This window comes from Oryctolagus cuniculus, chromosome 4 (genome assembly GCF_051225735.1).
Source record: "Oryctolagus cuniculus isolate XC-2025 breed Fujian yellow rabbit chromosome 4, ASM5122573v1, whole genome shotgun sequence".
Classification (NCBI taxonomy): domain Eukaryota; kingdom Metazoa; phylum Chordata; class Mammalia; order Lagomorpha; family Leporidae; genus Oryctolagus; species Oryctolagus cuniculus.
In genome coordinates this window covers 25,085,200-25,105,858 of record NC_142870.1, presented here as the reverse complement: position 1 = coordinate 25,105,858, position 20,659 = coordinate 25,085,200, and the positions used below count along the sequence as shown (strand labels likewise).

General features: G+C 36.8%; 1 protein-coding gene across 2 annotated transcripts in view; it reads left to right on the top strand.

Annotated features, from left to right (window-relative positions):
- The window catches only part of NCAM2 (neural cell adhesion molecule 2), a 586,819-nt gene that overhangs the window by 439,126 nt on the left and 127,034 nt on the right, over positions 1 to 20,659 (top strand). For both annotated transcript variants that reach the window (XM_051819201.3, XM_051819203.3), the window contains exons 10-11: positions 9,877 to 10,064; positions 13,805 to 13,901. In XM_051819201.3, coding sequence (XP_051675161.1) covers positions 9,877 to 10,064; positions 13,805 to 13,901 — 285 coding nt within the window. The remainder of the gene's footprint in view (positions 1 to 9,876; positions 10,065 to 13,804; positions 13,902 to 20,659) is intronic.

Below are 20,659 nucleotides of genomic sequence, written 5' to 3'. Positions count from 1 at the left end.
TCCAGCTCTCTGCTGTGGCCCGGGAGTGCAGTAGAGGATGTCCCAGGTCCTTGGGCCCTGCACCCTCATGGGAGACCAGGAGGAAGCACCTGGCTCCTGGCTCCTGGCTTCGGATCGGCGCAGCACGCTGGCCTTAGCGGCCATTTGGGGGGTGAACCAATGGAAGGAAGACCTTTCTCTCGGTCTCTCTCTCTCTCACTAACTCTGCCAGAAAGAAAGAAAGAAAGAAAGAAAGAAAGAAAGAAAGAAAGAAAGAAAGAAAGAAAGAAAGAAACTATATAAGGAAAGTTGTAAAGATGCATATTGTCACAAAGCTGAATAGCATTACTCTTTTTAACATAAAATTGAAAAGTGTAATTTTACATTACATGCAAGCACATAAGGTTTCCTTGTAATTAATGCTTTCCTTAGAATTACAGCTATTTACTAAAATACAATTAGAAGTTGTTTATAATAAATTCTTGAAATCATTTGAGGTAAATACAAATATATAATTTCCTGATAAATTCAATTTTTGATATTAATATAATCCATTATAATTACTGTTTGTTGAATATGTAGTTTACTCTTCTTATTATTGGTATTTACATAAAGGTATATTGAAGTGATGACAAATTACTGTTATACTGTGAACTTCACTATTGAATGCAATAGTCTGCTTGCTCTTCTGTTTCCACCTTTATAACCAATTGAACTATGCTTTACATGGAGCCAGGGTCATTCTTTTAAAACATATGCCTGAGCATGTTGCTCCCTTTCTTAAATTCTTCTGTGGCTTCCCCTCCTTTCCAAAGCCCTCCTTAAGATTATAAAGCTCTCTATGTCCATGCTGTCCAATAGAAACAGAAAGCAAATTTACCTGGGCAATATTAAATTTTCTAAAAGCCACACTAAATAATAGGTCAAATTAATTGTAATAGTATAAGTTTAAATGACATACTTTAATTGGTGAAATTTTAACATGTAGTCAATATAAAAAATGAGATAATATTTTAACATGTAGTCAATATAAAAATAATGAGATAATGAGATATCTTACAAGTTTTACTTTATGTCTTACATTTCACAATCTGTTGGGTACTTTAATAGTGTAGCTCCAATCAGATAATTGGTATATATTAGGAAAACCTCTTCTTCATGTGGACTCTGTATAATGCATGTCTAAATAGATACACATACCTAGGTGATCACACTCATGCTAACTTTTTTCCAATAAGTGAACCTAGTATCATATTTTAAACTTAAATGCATCAATGTAAAAATTAGAGTTTCTTTTTTTTATTTTTTTTTATTTGACAGATAGAGTTAGACAGTGAGAGAGAGAAACAGAGAGTAAGGTCTTCCTTCCATTGGTTCACCCCAAAATGGCCGCCACGGCTGGCACTGCGCTGATCCGAATCCAGGAGCCAGGTGCTTCTTCCTGGTCTCCCATGAGGGTGCAGGGCCCAAGCACTCAGGCCATCCTCCACTGCCTTCCCGGGCCACAGCAGAGAGCTGGACTAGAAGAGGAGCAACCAGGACTAGAACCCAGCACCCCTATGGGATGCCAGCACCATAGGCGGAGGATTAACTGAGTGAGCCATGCTGCTGGCCCTGAGATTTTCATTTTCTCAGTTGCACTAGACACATTTTGAGTGCTCCCTACCCACCTGTGACAGGGAGCTGCTATTTTTAACCGCATTTTTCCACTACACCTACTTCAAGTCCTCACCTTCTAGTCATCTCTTTATCTTGTTCACTCAGCTTCAGACACATTAGACTCTATTCTGAGCTTGAATTCTCCAGGACTGCTCTTGACAAACTCGTGTTGCTTTTCTTCCCCTTTTCAACATGTTCACCTTAGTCACAGCTGCAAAGTCTCTTTTTTCATGTAAGGTCAGGTGTTCACAGGCTTTGGAGATTTTTTCCTCCAGATTCATCCGTGTTCAATCATGTTGTTACAAATGAGAGTTTTCTTCTTTCTGTAAAGGCTGGTTGTGTTTCATTGTGTGTGTATGTGTGTGTGTGTATACCACATATATATACCATATATATAAATATATATACACCACGTTTACTTTGATTCATACATTTTGTTCTGTATCTTGAGTTTTATGAATAATTCCACATTGAAAATAAGAGCACAGATATATGTTCAGCATACGCAAATGGGGATGCTGGGTCACACAGGGTAGTTTGTTTTTAGTGTGGGGGGACCTCCTTAACAGATTTCTGTGTACTAATATACACTTCCACAACAGTGATCCAGGGTTCTTTTCTCTCTGAATCTTCACCAACATTCATCTTTTATCTTCATTATAATAGCCATCCAAAGAAGTATGAGGTGTTGTCTATTGTAATTTTAATTTTCTTTATATAATAATTAGTTATACTGACAATTTTATACACTTATCCTCCTTCGAGAAATGACTATTCAGTTCCTTTACTCATGTTTTAATCAAATTATTTGTTTTATTGCTATTAAGTTGTCTCCGGAACCTTACTGTAAAGCTTATTGTGACAACCTATGAAAGGAACTTAACACTGTGTCTGACAATAAAAAAAGTTAGAGATTAAAGTTCTTGTTCTTTATAGGAAGCTTTCACTGAGCCACAGTTATATAACTGTCACAATAATATAACTGATACACTATGATGAATTTCCTGTTGACATGAATTCCCCACATTTAAACAGTGATTAACATGATAAATAGATAATGATAACTGTGGACAATGAATTCAGTTAATGTACTGCCAAGATTTCAAAATTCATAATCTTTTAGTTTCACTTTTTATTTATTTGAAAGGCAGAGAGACAGTGAAAGGCAAGGAGACAGACAGAAATCTCTGCTGGTTCACTATTTAAATATACACAGTTAATTGGGTCTGAGCCAGGCCAAAGCCAAGAGTCACAAATTGCATCCGGGTATCCCATGTAGGGTACAGGATCCAAGAACTTGAGAAATCACCTCTATTTCCCAGAGTGCACATTAGCAGGAAGTTGTAACGAATAGTGGGACTGGACTTGAACCCAGGCACTGTGATATGGGATGTAAGCATCCCACGTGGCAGCATAACCACAACACCAAGCGCCATCTCTTCAAGAGACGGCTCAGACATCTAATTTTTGTCTCCACATATTCAAAATACGCTAACAAATTGTCAGGTTGGAAAAAATTTTGTGCTTAAAAAGTTATATGCAGGGTTTGATTAATGACTGAGTGTCAATAGATATGAAAATTGTCATTGTTGTGAATCAAAAGTAAAAACGAAAGGCATCATTATGATTAGAAGGATTTTAATTTTCTGTTAAGGGAATACAGTTGGCATATTGGTTATTTCACTATTGGGGGGCACACATTTCACCTTAGAGAGCCTGGGTTCACACACTTACTCTTCTGTGAATTCCACTTTCCTGCTAATGCAAACCCGGGGAGGCAGCAGTACTCAAGTACTCTGGTGCTTGAGCACAAACGTGATGCCTGGATTGAATTGCCAGCCCCTGGCTTAGGCCTGTTTCTGCCTAGGCTTCTGTGGACATTTGGAGAATGAACCAGAGAGGAAAGGTCTCTATTTTTCCTTTTCAAATAAATAAAATAAATACATAAACATTTTAAAAATATTTAAAATATTAAACAAAATGTAACCAATGAACAAAATATTGATTATTCACAATATTTTATAGGCAGTCAAATGAATGGAAGAGGAAGCATCTGCAAAAAGAAGTGAAACTTACAGCCAAATATTTTTGCACAAAATTTAGCATAGCTCAGTGCAAAGATGCACCAACATTTGTTGAGCCAATATTTTTCTGTAGGACATTACGTTGTTTATAGCTTTGTTATTAAAATAATAATGCATTAAAATCTTTCATATAAACCTTTGATAACATATCTAAATTTTTCTCTAGGTATACACCCAAGAAGAATGTATTGTACAAACAATATTATAAAGTTTTTAAATACTTTTTCTTCTTGAAGTGTCATTCCAGTTATATATTTCTCAATAATGTATGATAGTGCCAACATCACCAGAAAGCCACTAGCACTGGTTTTATTTGTGTTTATGTATTTGATTGAGACATAATAGAGAATTGAAATAACCTAAATTTATATCCCAGCACTACCTCTTAGTAGTAGAATGAATTTTGAATCTCTTACTCCCAATATCTAATTCCTAGAAAAGAGACTGAAGCTTTCTCACAAGGTTAAGCCAACACTTTTGATGCTGACATCCCATATTGAAGTGCTGGTTTGTGTACTCTGAGTACTCATTCACTTCCTGCTGATGTTCCTGGGAAGGCAGCAGAAGATGACAAAAGTTCTTGGATCCCTGCTACCCATGTGAGAGACTAAAATGGGCTTTATGGCTCTTGTGCCCATTTGAGGAGTGAACAAGTGAATGGAAGATCTCTCTCTTTTTGTTTCTCCCTCTCTCTCTGTCTCAATACCTTCAAAATGAATAAAAATCTTTAAAAATATTAAGTAGGATAAAATATACAAAGTTACATTTTAAGGGGCTATATTTAAGTGTAGCAAGTTAAGCTGCAGCCTGCAACACTGGTATCCCATAAGAGTGCCAGTTTGAGCCTTGGCTGCTCCACTTATGATACAGCTCCCTGCTAATTTGCCTATGGAAACAGCGAAGGATAGCACTCATGTGAGAGCCCTGGATGAAGTTCCTGGTGTTGGCCTGGCCAGCTGTTGCAGCCATTTGAGGAGTGAACTAAAGGATGGAAGATCTCTCCCTCTCTTTCTCTCTCTCTCTCTTTCTCTCTCTCTCTCTCTCCCCCCCTCTCTCTTTATCTCTTTCTCTCTCCATCTCTGTCTGCAAATCTGTCTTTCAAATAAATACAATAAATCATTTTTAAAAAGGTGCTGTTGTGTAGAAAACATTCAATGAACACTTTATACTTGTTATCTTACATTCATGCTAAAAACAGAGTGAATCATACATAGGTTGCATATTTTTATTTTATTTTATTTTTTTTTAAACTTTTATTTAATGCATATAATTTTCCAAAGTACAACTTATGGATTACAATGGCTTCCCCCCCATACCGTCCCTCCCACCCACAACCCTCCCCTTTCCCACTCCCTCTCCCCTTCCATTCACATCAAGATTCATTTTCGATTATCTTAATATACAGAAGATCAGCTTAGTATACATTAAGTATGGATTTCAACAGTTTGCTCCCACACAGAAACATAAAGTGAAAAATAATAGATGATTTTTTTAAATGATGACGAAATCAGAGCAGACCTATTGTCATGTTTAATCCCAGTGAGAGTCAAGTTGGGAATTGATAATTTTTTTTTTTTTTTTACAGAGGATCAGTTTAGTATGCATTAAGTAAGGATTTCAACAGTTTGCACCCCCATAGAAACACAAAGTGAAATATATTGTTTGAGTACTCGTTATAGCATTAAATCTCAATGTACAGCATATTAAGGACAGAGATCCTACATGAGGAGTAAGTGCACAGTGACTCCTGTTGTTGACTTTACCAATTGACACTCCTGTCTATGGCATCAGTAATCTCCCTATGCTCCAGTCATGAGTTTCCAAGGCTATGGAAGCCCTCTGAGTTCTCCGACTCTTATCTTGTTTAGACAAGGTCATAGTCAAAGTGGAGGTTCTCTCCTCCCTTCAGAGAAAGGTACCTCCTTCTTTGAAGACCTGTTCTTTCCACTGGGATCTCACTCGCAGAGATCTTTTGCCAGAGTGTCTTGGCTTTCCATGCCTGAAATACTCTCATGAGCTTTTCAGCCAGCTCCGAATGCCTTTAGGGCTGATTCTGAGGCCAGAGTGCTATTTAGGACATCTGCCATTCTATGAGTCTGCTGAGTATCTCACTTCCCATGTTGGATCACTCTCCCCTTTATTTACTCCATCAGTTAGCGTTAGCAGGTACTAGACTTGTCTATGTGCTCCCTTTGACTCCCAGTCCCTTCACCATGACCAACTATGAACTGAAACTGATCACCTGGAACAGTGAGATGGCATTGGTACATGCCACCTCGATGGGATTGAATTGGAATCCCCTGGTATGCTTCCAACTCCACCACTTGGGGCAAGTCAGCCTGAGCATGTCCCAAATTATACATCTCTTCCCTCTCCCATTCCCACCACCATGTTCAACAGGGATCACATTTCAGTTAATTTTCAACACTTAAGAATAACTGTGCATCAATTACAGATCTAAACCAGTCATATTAAGTAGAACAGACAAAAAAAACTACTAAGAGGGATAATGTATTAAGTTGTTCATTAACAGTCAGGGCTATGCTGATCAAGCCACCATTTCCCATAGTGTCCACCTCACTCCAAGAGGTTTCCCTCTTGGTGTTCAGTCATTCGTCACCGATCAGGGAGAACATATGGTATTTGTCCCTTTGGGACTGGCTTATTTCACTCAGCATGATGTGTTCCAGCTTCCTCCATTTTGTTGCAAATGACTGGATTTCGTTGTTTCTTACTGCGGTATAGTATTCTAAAGAGTACATATCCCATAATTTCTTTATCCAGTCTATCGTTGATGGGCATTTAGGTTGGTTCCAGGTCTTAGCTATTGTGAATTGAGCTGCAATAAACATTAGGGTGCAGACCTCTTTTTTATTTGCCAATTTAAATTCCTTTGGGTAAATTCCAAGGAGTGGGATGGCTGGGTCGAACGGTAGGGTTATCTTCAGGTTTCTGAGGAATCTCCAGACTGACTTCCATAGTGGCTTGACCAGCTTGCATTCCCACCAACAGTGGGTTAGTGTCCCTTTTTCCCCACATCCTCGCCAGCATCTGTTGTTGGCAGATTTCTGCATGTGAGCCATTCTAACCGGGGTGAGGTGAAACCTCATTGTGGTTTTGATTTGCATTTCCCTGATTGCTAATGACCTTGAACATTTTTTCATGTGCCTGTTGGCCATTTGGATTTCCTCTTTTGAAAAATGTCTATTGAGGTCCTTGGCCCATCTCTTAAGTGGGTTGTTGGTTTTGTTTTTGTGGAGTTTCTTGATCTCTTTGTAGATTCTGGTTATTAACCCTTTATCTGTTGCATAGTTTGCAAATATTCTTTCCCATTCTGTCGGTTGTCTCTTCACTCTCCTGACTGTTTCTTTTGCAGTACAGAAACTTCTCAATTTGATGCAATCCCAATAGTTGATTTTGGCTTTGACTGCCTGTGCCTCCCGGGTCTTTTCCAGAAATTCTTTGCCTGTGCCAATATCTTGAAGGGTTTCTCCAATGTTCTCTAGTAACTTGATGGTGTCAGGTCGTAGATTTAGGTCTTTAATCCATGTTGAGTGGATTTTTGTGTAAGGTGTAAGGTAGGGGTCTTGCTTCATGATTCTGCACGTGGAAATCCAATTTTCCCAGCACCATTTATTGAATAGACTGTCCTTGCTCCAGGAATTAGTTTTAGATCCTTGATCAAAAATAAGTTGGCTGTAGATGTTTGGGTTGATTTCTGGTGTTTCAATTCTGTTCCATTGGTCTATCCATCTGTTTCTGTACCAGTACCATGCTGTTTTAATTACAACTGCCCTGTAGTATGTCCTGAAATCTGGTATTGTGATGCCTCCGGCTTTGTTTTTGTTGTACAAGATTGCTTTAGCTATTCGAGGTCTCTTGTGCCTCCATATAAATTTCAGCACCATTTTTTCCAGATCTGAGAAGAAGGTCTTCGGTATCTTGATTGGTATTGCATTGAATCTGTAAATTGCTTTTGGGAGAATGGACATTTTGATGATATTGATTCTTCCAATCCATGAGCATGGAAGATTTTTCCATTTCTTGGTATCCTCTTCTATTTCTTTCTTTAAGGTTTTGTAATTTTCATCGTAGAGATCTTTAACGTCTTTGGTTAAGTTTATTCCAAGGTATTTGATTGTTTTTGTAGCTATTGTGAATGGGATTGATCTTAGAAGTTCTTCCTCAGCCATGGCATTGTCTGTGTATACAAAGGCTGTTGATTTTTGTGCATTGATTTTATACCCTGCTACTTTGCCAAACTCTTCTATGACTTCCAATAGTCTCTTAGTAGAGTTCTTTGGGTCCCCTAAATACAGAATCATGTCATCTGCAAAGAGGGATAGTTTGAGTTCTTCCTTCCCAATTTGTATCCCTTTAATTTCTTTTTCTTGCCTAATAGCTCTGGCTAGAACCTCCAGAACTATATTGAATAGCAGTGGTGAGAGTGGGCATCCCTGTCTGGTTCCAGATCTCAGTGGAAATGCTTCCAACTTTTCCCCATTCAATAGGAGGTTGGCTGTGGGTTTTTCATAGATTGCTTTGATTGTATTGAGGAATGTTCCTTCCAAACCCAGTTTGCTTAGAGTTTTCATCATGAACGGGTGTTGTATTTTATCAAATGCTTTCTCGGCATCTATTGAGATAATCATATGGTTTTTCTTCTGCAGTCTGTTAATGTGGTGTATCACATTGATTGTCTTGCACACATTAAACCATCCCTGCATACCAGGGATAAATCCCACTTGGTCTGGGTGGATGATCTTTCTGATGTGTTGTTGCATTCTATTGGCGAGAATTTTATTGAGGATTTTTGCATCTATGTTCATCAGGGGTATTGGTCTGTAATTCTCTTTCAGTGCTGCATCTTTCTCTGGCTTAGGAATTAAGGTGATGCTGGCTTCAAAGAAAGAATTTGGGAGGACTCCCTCTTCTTTGATTGTTCTGAATAGTTTGAGAAGAATTGGAGTTAGTTCTTCTTTAAACGTCTGGTAGAATTCAGCAGTGAATCCATCTGGTCCTGGGCTTTTCTTTGTTGGGAGGGCCTTTATTACTGTTTCAATTTCTGTCTCAGTTATGGGTCTGTTTAGGTTTTCGATGTCTTCCTGGTTCAATTTAGGCAGGTTGCATGTGTCCAGGAATCTATCCATTTCTGATAGGTTTCCCTGTTTGCTGGCATACAAGTCCTTGTAGTAATTTCTGATGATTCTTTTTATTTCTGTGGTGTCTGTTGTTACATTTCCTTTTTCATCTCTGATTTTATTGATTTGGGTCTTTTCTCTTCTTTTTTTAGTTAGTTGGGCCAATGGGGTGTCAATTTTGTTTATTTTTAATAATTTTTTCTGCATTTGTACTAAAGATTGTAATTCTCATATTGCATATCTGATATATAAGTTGTTACAACAAAATTGGATACAAATCAATATTTGCATATTTGAATATTAAATGCAACATTGAAAAGTTGTATAATGGTAACAAGTCTTCATAATTAAGTTTTCCAATAAAATGATATGTTGTGTGCTTGGCTTGCTCTTAACTTTATTATAGAGTTATTACATGAAACCTGAAAAGGGACAGGTAGTCATAACAACTGTTTAATTTTTAAATTAATTATTACTAACTAATTAGAACTTATTTGGTTTAAATTTGTAAACATGAAAACATCAGAAAAATAATTAATATTTATTTATGAGGTCATTATTTCAAGTTATATTTAATATTTTAATATTTAAAATATTTTATGAGAAAAATGACTAGAAAATGATTAAAAATTGACAGAAAACTATTTATTTTGTTGGATATTTATCCTAAACTCCCCCATTGTATGCTGATCCCTAAAATATTTTCTACTGATGTACACAGTCATTTAATTAATTGATGGGTACTTTTGTCAGATAATTAAAAATAAATTATCTGAATTCTTTTATATTTTAGTACTTGACCATATTTTAATTTTTAATAATAACAAAACTTTTATAAAATATAGAATTAAAATACATTTTCATGCATTCCAATGCCAACTTATTAAATAACTGAAATGAGAATTGTTATGGCTACTTGTTGTCTTCAATTACAAATTGCTAATGTTCATACTGAAAAAACAGTTATTATGTTAAAGAAAAGTCTCTAAATATTTTATTATATTACTTTACAGATGCTCCCAAGTTTATATCAAACCAAACAATTTATTACTCTTGGGAAGGAAATCCTATCAATATAAGCTGCGATGTGAAATCGAATCCACCAGCATCAATACATTGGAGAAGAGACAAATTAGTCTTACCAGCTAAAAACACCACTAATTTAAAGACATACAGTTCAGGAAGAAAGATGATATTAGAGGTAAGTCTTCACGTAAAGAACAGTACTGTTATTATTATTTATATAATCTATCTGTACATCCTATTATATTTATATATACATATATATATATTTCATACTTTTTTACATGAAGGTAAAGTTTATGCATTTGGACCATGGCCCATTAATGATGAATGTCTCAGTATTCACTAATTCAGAAATATGGTATATAAAATACAGCATTCTTATGAATTTACTTTTGAAAGGAATATAATTATATTAGAGAAAACCTAATAATTTAACATTTGAGGGGAACAATTTCAACTTCAGTGTTGTTACTTCAATTGATCCTATGTTCATAAATGTGTTTTCTTTATATTGCCATATATAAATATTATATAATGGCTACATTTTTAAATTCTGAGGAAGTGTTCTAACTAGATCAAATTTACATGTTCAGAGCCTCTCTGAATTCTATATTTAAAATTTAAAATGAGTATAAATAATTATTTTTATAGTGCCAAGTAGCTGGCTTTTAAATACTATTAAAAAAGAATGGCTTTTGGCCCGTGCTGCGGCTCACTTGGCTAATCCTCCGCCTGCAGTGCCGGCAGCCCGGGTTCTAGTCCCAGTTGGGACGCCAGATTCTGTCCTGGTTGCTCCTCTTCCAGCTCTCTGCTGTGGCCTGGGAAGGCAGTGGAGGATGGCCCAAGAGCTGGGGCCCTGCACCTGCATGGGAGACCAGGAGCTCCTGGTCTCGGATCGTCGTACCGGCCATAGCGGCCATTTGGGGGGTGAACCAACGTTAAAAGGAAGACCTTTCTCTCTCTCTCTCTCTCTCAATGTCCAACTCTCCCTGTCAAAAAAAAAAAAAAAAAAAAATAGAATGGCTTTTATTTGTTAATTGCAGATTATGTATATGTGAGTATGTATGTATGTTTATATGTACCAATTTGTAAAATTTTATAAGCATATGACAGTAATCATCAGCCTTTCAATTTATAATGCTTTCAAAACAAATGGGAATCTACACAGTCGTTTTTAAATGAAAAGTTGAGACATTTTCTCCATTAATTCAGTTTACAAGAATTGAAAGAAATGAATGCTTTAGAATAACATGAGATATCACTACTGCATAAATTGAAGGTGTTCTTGTTCATGTCATATTATCTCTTCTACATTACAATTTGACTTAGTTAATTGCTTGATGAAAATGATTAAGATTTATCCATCACATCCCCAAATATTTCTATAGTTATATATTTAAACCTATTTCAGTGTAAATTAGTATTTGCAATTGTGCTGGAAGAACTGGCTGTTGGTGAATTGGCAGGGCTATCATTTCACAAAGACTTTTAAGCAGATTTAAGCTAACTTTTAGTTTATTTTTTAACCGTGGTTAAAATTGATTAGATTTAGCTTCAGCTTTGGGTAGTATATTAATCTCTTTGGTTGCCATAATAGCGTATCACAGTCTGGCTTGTATAAATAACCAAATTTATTTTCTCAGTTCTGAAGGCTGAATGTCCAAGATCAAAGTGTCAGCAGGATTGGTTTCCAGAGAGGACTCCTTCCTTAACTTGTACATGACTTTCACCCTGCTAAGTCCTCCCACACCCCTTACTCCACGCTCTATCTGTTTTTCTTCTTAAAAAGACAAAAGCCCTGCTGTACTAGGACCTATCCTTTTGTATGTAAGCTTAATTACATTCCTAAAGATACTATCTCCAAATATACTCACACTTGGTGTTAAAGTTTCAATATTTGAACTTTGGAGTGAATGAAATTCAGTCTAAAACAGGTAGATTTAAGATCATACTTAAATGATAGACTGATGTGTAATTTTTGATTTACTTCATCATATCACTTTTGAGTTCCTAAGATAACTCCTAATCTTTATGGTTCATGTCAAGAATCATTTTGTATGTACAACCTGAAAATATTTGGATTATATGAAGATCTCATGCTACTTAAATTTCTCCTTAAAAGGCATTCACTCCAACCCCAGGTGGAAAATAAGCCATTTTTTTATTACTTTACATATAGCTAATTGATCTGCTAGTTAACACATTGCTTTATTTTTTGTTTCTGTGTATATTTTTTCACAGATTAAATTTTATTTAAAATTTTTATTAAAAAATAATCATTTTTCATTTTAAAAATTCATATGAGCAAGTGACACAGCTTGAAAATAATACAAAATGATAAAAAAAAATAAACATTAGTAACTTTTTATTGGTAGAACACATAGTAGCTTTGGGACTTAAATATTATTGTAATCGTCATCTAAGTACTAGTTCTTAAAATGTATAAAAAAGTGGTTATATTTAAAATGCTAACCTTAAAGTATGTGCAACAGTCACAATTCTCCATTGTGGATATTCTGTCTCTGCATTGTATTGATTCAATATACACATTCATCCCTGTGGAACATACAGAGCACTTTCTGAGGTGACTGTAGAATAAAAAAGGGGTGTTGTTAAATTTCGTTCTCATTAGCAGAATTGTATTAGTATTAACTTAGACTGCCTGATCAAAAGCTGAAAGTCAGAAAAATGAATATTTGAATCACTATGGAGTACTTTTGCAAAAGCTGTTAAAACTTCTAAGCCTTAAACTCATGAACTATTCCTAGATGGACAGCTGCCTAGAGAATGAATGACACTACTTTTTTTTTTTTTTTGTACTCTTTTAGAATTATCATCTTCAATGGACCTCAAAATTGCACTCTTAGTTAATAGCCTCTCATTGCTGCAAAATCATTTTTCTCTTTTAAGATACAGTTGAAATTAGCAGCAACTCTTCTTGTAAGGGTATTCTTTCTTAATAATAGTTACTGGAATTGAAAATTATATCTATTACTAGTATCAAATCTCTTTTCCTAAACTGATAGTTTAGGAACCTCTATGTTTTAGAATTGTCAGGTTGGTCCCAAGATTCACAGAAAGAGTCCTCAAAGGTTAACTTAATTATAGATTTCAAATATGTAAGGACCGAGGCCAGCTATTTTCCACCTAAGCAAAATGAGAATGATAGGAATTGAATGGAAATATACTGTTATTAGATATCAAGAAATTGTGCCTGTCTGTGGCAGTGTTTGCACAGGGACAATATATTCTTGAAAAATATCTTCCTGCAAAAATTTTTTTAGAATGATTCATTGTTTCTTATAATTTTACATACATAAACTTATAAAAAGGGGACAGATCTCATGTTTTGTGTCTGCTTCACTTTAATTCAACCTGGTCTGAGACTAAAACAGGAAATCTAGTTAGTAATAAGTGTGGTATAAACTTCCTATTTTCAAGTCCACATTTGCATTTATTTTAACTATTTGTTTTTCAAACTGCATACTGTTTTCTGAGTTTTACTTACAGGAGAAACTGATGATTTTGCTATGCAGTGGATACTATAAAATGGCGACAGTTTTCTGCTTAATGAATGTAATAGATAAACTTTGATTCAACCTATCCTTTTAGGTAGTTAATTTTTATTTTTAACAGATACAAAATTAAACATTTACTGGGTATCACATTTTTGTATAATGAATGAACAATCAGGATAAACAAATCTATCTTCTTTAAATATTTAGTATTTCCTGGTTGTGAAAGCACATTTGAAATTTTTTCACTATTTAATACAGTTTAATTGACACAGGAAAAAAAGTTATGGGCAGGAGATATATGTTAAATGAGCATGAAGACAAATGGTAGGCGTACTAATATCTATTTTAAAGTTTCTATGATGTTGCTTAGAATCCTTTGTTATAATGATCATTTCAGATTGCTCCTACATCTGACAATGACTTTGGACGATATAATTGCACAGCCACTAACCGTATAGGAACAAGATTTCAAGAATACATTCTTGCTTTAGCTGGTAAGTACAGCACAATAATTTTTGAGATCATACAACAATTTTTTTTCAGATTTTATTTATTTGAAATTAAGAGTTACAGAGAGAGAGGGGGATACAGAGACAGGTATTTTCCATCCACTATTTCACTCCCAGATGGCCACAATGGCCTAGTCCACCCCAGGAGCCTGTAACTTCATCCGGGTATCCCACATGGGTGGTAATCCATAATACATGAACTATCTTCTGCTGCTTTTCCCAGGCCATTAGCAGAGAGCTGGATCAAACATGAAGCAGCTGGGGTGTGAACTGGTGCCCACCTGTATATGATGCAGATAGTCACAAGTGGCAGCTGTACTCACTAGCTGCCATGTCAACACCATCTTGTACACTTTAATGAATCATTATGTAAATTGTTATATGAAAGAATGAACCAGTGCTGATTAACTTGGAACAGTTGTATCTGACATGTAATCAGGACCTAAAAGTATTTACAGATCAAGACTGATTAAGCCCTGATTTTATTGTTCCTAACTTTGTAATTGAGATTTATGTGACAACAGTAGGTAACATATATATTTAGATATCAAATAATACTTCAAGTACCGTAAGAATTATGTTAATAATTAAAAGATAAAAACCTCCTCAGAGAAAATGAATTATAACCTTGCCCATATCTGGCTATTGTGGCCATTTGTTGAGTGATCCAGTCGATGGAAATCTTGATTCTCTCTCTCTCTCTCTCTCTCTCCCTCTGTGTGTGTGTCGGGGGGGAGGGTATATGAGTGTAGTTATGTGTCTCCTCTCTATCAGTCTGCTTTTCAAAACAATAAATAAGTCATATCAATCATTTGCTAAAATTATAACTCATTAGTGTTCTTCCTTCCTTATTGTTTTGTCTTCCATTCCAACAGATTATAAAAGGTACTGCATGTATTTATATATAATTTTAATTTTCAAATGACCTTAATTCTAGTTTTTAAACTTTATTATCAAATTATTTAATTTATATTTTTGTGGATTCTTTTTCATTTGTTTAATTTATTTGAAAATCACAGAGAAGTCGGCGCCGTGGCTCAATAGGCTAATCCTCCACCTTGCGGCGCCGGCACAGCGGGTTCTAGTCCCGGTTGGGGCGCCGGATTCTGTCCCGGTTGCCCCTCTTCCAGGCCAGCTCTCTGCTATGGCCAGGGAGTGCAGTGGAGGATGGCCCAGGTGCTTGGGCCCTGCACCCCATGGGAGACCAGGAAAAGCACCTGGATCCTGGCTCCTGCCATCGGATCAGCGCGGTGCGCCGGCTGCAGCGGCAGCCATTGGAGGGTGAACCAACGGCAAAGGAAGACCTTTCTCTCTCTGTCTCTCTCACTGTCCACTCTGCCTGTCAAAAAAAAAAAAAAAAAAAATCACAGAGATAAAGAGGAAAAATACAAAGAACTTCCATTTGCTGATTCATTTTCCAAATGCCAGGAGCCTGGAACTCAGTCTGGGTTCCCCACAGGCATGCTGGATACCCAGCAGTCAGATCCATCTTCTGCTGTCTCCAAGAGTGTGCACTTACAGGAAGCTGTAAGGAACTCATGCCAAGCATTCTCATATGGGATTTGGGCATCCCATGTGGTAGCTTAACAAGGCATTAAAGAACCAGCCCCTTGCATTTCTTAATTTATTTCAACATTGTTTTATTTCAACTTTAAATGTTAAAGTTTTTATATTAAACCATAAAACAATAATCTCACCTTCATTAAATGGCAAACTTTTCTGATAAGTCATCCTTTTCGGGAGATTTTTTATGGGAGGACTTAATGCTAAGCTGTTAACAGGTAAAACAAATGGAATATGGGGGAATGAATATCTTTTTCTTGGGGAGGTTTCTGGGCAAAACTTCAAGCAAACATGCTATGAACTATCTCATTAGACTGTTGTGAGCACTAAATGAGTTCATGCAATACCAGCACCCTCTGCAAGTCAAGTATGCAATAAATGTTATGTAATATTTATTAGTATTTTATGACCAAATTTTAGTTCCTAGAGGTCACTTTTCTTTAAGATAGAAATCAATATGTCAATGTATTTGTTGTTATAATACAAATAGAGAAGTTCAAAAATTTTGTAGAAGGTAGAATTTTAAAAGAAGATTATTTTGGTGAGAAAAAAATAAAATCTGAGAGTATGAGAAGTCTTCAGAAATGTGCCTGATGGAAAAACTATGTATGTATTTCTAATAGTTTGCATCAGAATAAACTTATCTTTGCATTCCATTTTCATACATACCTTTTAAAGTCCCTTCCCATATCTAGAAGTACAGGCCAATGCACAATAAAATGGGGTAATGACAGTGCTTATTAGTGACACTGTATTTCTAGTAAGTAATTTTGATTTCCATGTGATTTTGCCACTTCTTCCTTCCTTGTGGCTTTCCTACATCTTTCTTACACAAATTGCACTTAAGTGAGGTCTCCCATACTGTGCTTCACAATTGATTCTTTTAACCTCAGTTCGAGACTCTATACTTACCCCCATTAAATCTCATCTTCTCAGTTTGGGCTCATCTTTTTAACCTCTTGAGACCCTGTCAAATCCAATATTTTATCATTCTTACCAAGATTGATTTAATTCACAAACCTCATGAGGTGGTCATCTATATTTTCACCTCAGTCAAAGATAAGCCTATAAAAGTCACTTTTGAGAACTGAGACCTTGTTCAGGTTAAATTGTATCAATTGACAGAATTCTGTAGATATGGAATTACAGTCCATTTACTGGTCCTTCTAGCCAGACTAGAGTTTATCCAGACTCTGGAAAGCAGATTAAAATTGCTTCAGTTTGAAACACACTTTCTTCAACTTTCTTACATAATTATTTTTGTGATCTAGCCTGGAAAAGACAACATCTTGTTCAATTTTTGGAAATACCAAGGTGACCTTAGTCATATTCAGAAACTACTTATATAACATTCCCTCATTTTCTCATTCTCATATTATTATGAAAACGAAATTAGAATAATGTGATAATATTGTATAGGGAATCAGTGTTTTCATCAATTCTTAATAACTTCATACTTATTCAGCAAACTCATAGTGAATGCCTATTAGCTGTCAGACATTGTTATAGACTTCTGAGTCTAAAGGGGTATAATAGTTGGTATCTGGTCTTTACGTGAAAGTTAGAATTCAAAGGTAAGGGCTAAAACAAAAGTGTGAACCAATAGCATCAAGATTTAAAATTGAATTCTGATTAGCCATTTTGAGAAAGATTCAAACAGATAATAGCTTTTGAATTGGATCTGAAAGTGTTCGTAGAATCAAGTCCAGTGAAAAAGAAAAATTGAGTCAATGTAACACCATAATCTGAATTGAGGGGACTTTGAGACATTTAATGGATGACAGGAGAAATACATCAGCTGAGGGGAGCAGTGGATGGTGGTGTGAACAGTGAAGTAATGAGAGTTCAACTCATAGATCTCTAAAACATTCATATGTTTTAATTCTCTCAGACATGCAGAAAGGGAAGCTTGGAGTTTCTTTGGCCATAAAACAACATGATCTAGTTAGGTTGAAACAGCTTTATTGGTTTCATTTTAAAGACTTATTTCAGCGTAACATAATAATAATAATAATTACCACTTTCCAAATCCATAAATGTAAACTCAAATATTATAAACTAAATATTATAAACTAATTTTAGTTGCTCCAGAAGGGGAAGAAATACACATACAAGTTGCCTAAGTCTAAGTAGTTTTCGATTAATTTATTGAAGGTATAAAGGTTATAGTATGTTTTTGTTGAATGCATGAAGGGTTAACTGTGTTACATTATGTCATGAATAATAATTGAAATTCTCAGTTAATAATAGGATCTCAGGGTCCAGGAGAAATGTGAGAAGTCAAGATATTAAAATATCTGTAGGAAATAATTTCCTATACATCCATGGAGAATACTAGAGGCAAAAATGGCATATTCAAGGATAGATCCATGTACTTCCTCAGTTTAACCAACACGTAAAAGTATATGAATGGCCGGTGCCGCGGCTCAATAGGCTAATCCTCCGCCTAGTGGCGCCAGCACACTGGGTTCTAGTCCTGGTCGGGGCACCGGATTCTGTCCCGGTTGCCCCTCTTCCGGGCCAGCTCTCTGCTGTGGCCAGGGAGTGCAGTGGAGGATGGCCCAGGTGCTTGGGCCCTGCACCCCATGGGAGACCAGGATAAGCACCTGGCTCCTGGCTCCTGCCTTTGGATAGGCACGGTGCAATGGCAAAAGGAAGACCTTTCTCTCTCTCTCTTTCTCTCTCTCACTGTGCACTCTGCCTGTAAAAAAAAATAAAATAAAAAAAGTATATGAATAATAAATGAGAAAAGTTTATTCAGAGCATTCAACTAACAACTGGTGGAAGAAAATTTAAACATAAGTGATCAAATGCTGTAGAAAGATCAATAGTCTAATGATTTGGATTGGACAGTTCAAGAAAACCAGAGAGTAGTGAAATGTGGAGGAATTTACAGTTCAGATGTGTTCACAGTCACTAAAATATAGGCTTAATCTCATAATCTGTCTTACTGCATTCTGACCACTATTGCAAAATACATTTGACACTTCATTTAGACTCCTTTCTTAGAATTGTTGGCTCACAATTATGGAGACTGGGAAATCCAAGGGCAAGGGACCAGCAAGACTTGTTGGCTAGTGTGGGCCTGTTGCTCATTGATGGCACCCTTTGGCCTTCCTTATGTAGTGCAAGTGATGAACACACTCCCTTCAGCATCCATTCATGAGAGTAGAACCCTTATGACCTAATCACTTCCTCAGAATTCTCACCGCTTACTAAAGTGACCAGTGTTGTGAAATGGCGGTTAAGCTGCCACCTGTGATGCCAACATCCCATATGGGTGGCAGTTCGAGTCCTGGCTCTTCCACCTCCAACCCAGCTCCCTGCTAATGTGCCTTGGGAAGCAGTAGAGGATGGTCCAAGTCCTTGGGAGCCTGCACCCATGTGGGAGACCCAGAAGCTCCAGGCTCCTGGCTTCGGTCCAGCCTTGGCCATTGTGATCAGTTGGTGAGTGAACCAGCAGATTGAAGATCTGTCTGTCTCTTCTGTCTGTCTCTTTCTCTCTCTCTTTCCCTCTCTCTCTCTGTAACTCTGCCTTGTTATGATGGTTTACAGTCCTTGTCTCAACTGTTGAGGAACAGTGTTCTTTTCTTCATACTATTTGTTGAAACTTCACTTAATGTAAAGTCAATCTTATGAGTATAAATAAACTGAAAATAGATCTTTGTAAAAATTAAGAATAGGAATAGGAGAAGGAGGAGGAAGAAAGATGGGAGAGTCGATGGGAAGGAGGTCAGAATGGAAAGTATCACTGTGTTCCTTAATCTGCATATATAAAATACATGAATTTTATATGCCTTAAATAAAATAAATAAATAGAATAAATCTTCAAAGAAAAAAAAAACTTCAACGTAAGAATCAGGACATTCAGACCAATAGCAATTATAATATGAAGAAATATATAGGTAAAATCTGTTGCAAAGGTTACCAAGGCTGCCCAGAATTCTCTGGAAGCATAATGAATACTGTCCCTTAATACCTGTCAACTCAGTCTTAATCAATGGTGGAGAACAGTCTTAGAACTATTTGCCTCAATTGGTCATTTATGTTTAATAGTAAAAGACTGGCTAATGATAACAATACATCATAAAACCTTCAGAAGGGAAGAATATTTTGTGAACCATTGTGTGTGTGTGTGTGTGTGTGTGTGGTGGTGGTTTTCAGTTATTGGTTTTATAATCAGAACCTTTTAATGGAAAAACCTGAGCAAACATCTGTCAGAATTTTGAGACCCATTAAAACACTTTAATGAGGAAAAAATAATAAAGTGTTACCCAGAGCAGAAGCAGATGGATTCTCTCCTTGAGAAACAAATAGGTGACAGTAACACTCAGCATGTTGCAGTTTTAGTGGCTGCAGTGAGTATATTTTTTTGGAAGACTTATTTTATTTTGTTTATTTCAAAGGCAGAATTACAAACACATACTCACATACACACAAAGAGAGATAGGGAAAAAGAGATAGAGATACAAAAACAGAATGACAGACAAAGAGAAAGAGAGAGATCTTCTAGCTGCTGGTTCACTCCCCAAATGGCCACAATGGCTACAGCTGAGCCAGTCTGAAGACAGGAGCCAGAGCTTCTTCCAGGTCTCCCACATGGATGCAAGAGCACAAGCACTTACACATCATCCACTGCTTTCCCAGGAGCATTAGCAAGGAGAGGGATCATAAGTAGAGCAGCAGGGACTTGACCTGGTTCGCATATGGGATGCCAGAATGCATGTGGTGGCTTAGCCTGCTATGCCACAGCACTGACCCTGACCCCAGGTGTATATTTCTTAATGTGTCACTTCCTTAGTTTTTTTTTAATTTTTATTTATTTATTTTTTTTCAGGCAGAGTGGACAGTAAGAGAGAAAGACAGGGAGAAAGGTCTTCCTTTACCGTTGGTTCACCCTCCAATGGCTGCTGCGGCTGGCACACCACTCTGATCTGAAGCCAGGAGCCAGGTGCTTCTCCTGGTCTCCTGTGCGGGTGCAGTGCCCAAGGACTTGGGGCATCCTCCACTGCACTCCCGGGCCACAGCAGAGAGCTGGACTGGAAGAGGGGCAACCGGGACAGAATCCGGCGCCCCGACTGGGACTAGAACCCAGTGTGTCGGCGACTCAAGGCAGAGGATTAGCCTAGTGAGCCGCCGCACCAGCCCATTTCCTTAGTTTTTGACTTACACAGCAATTG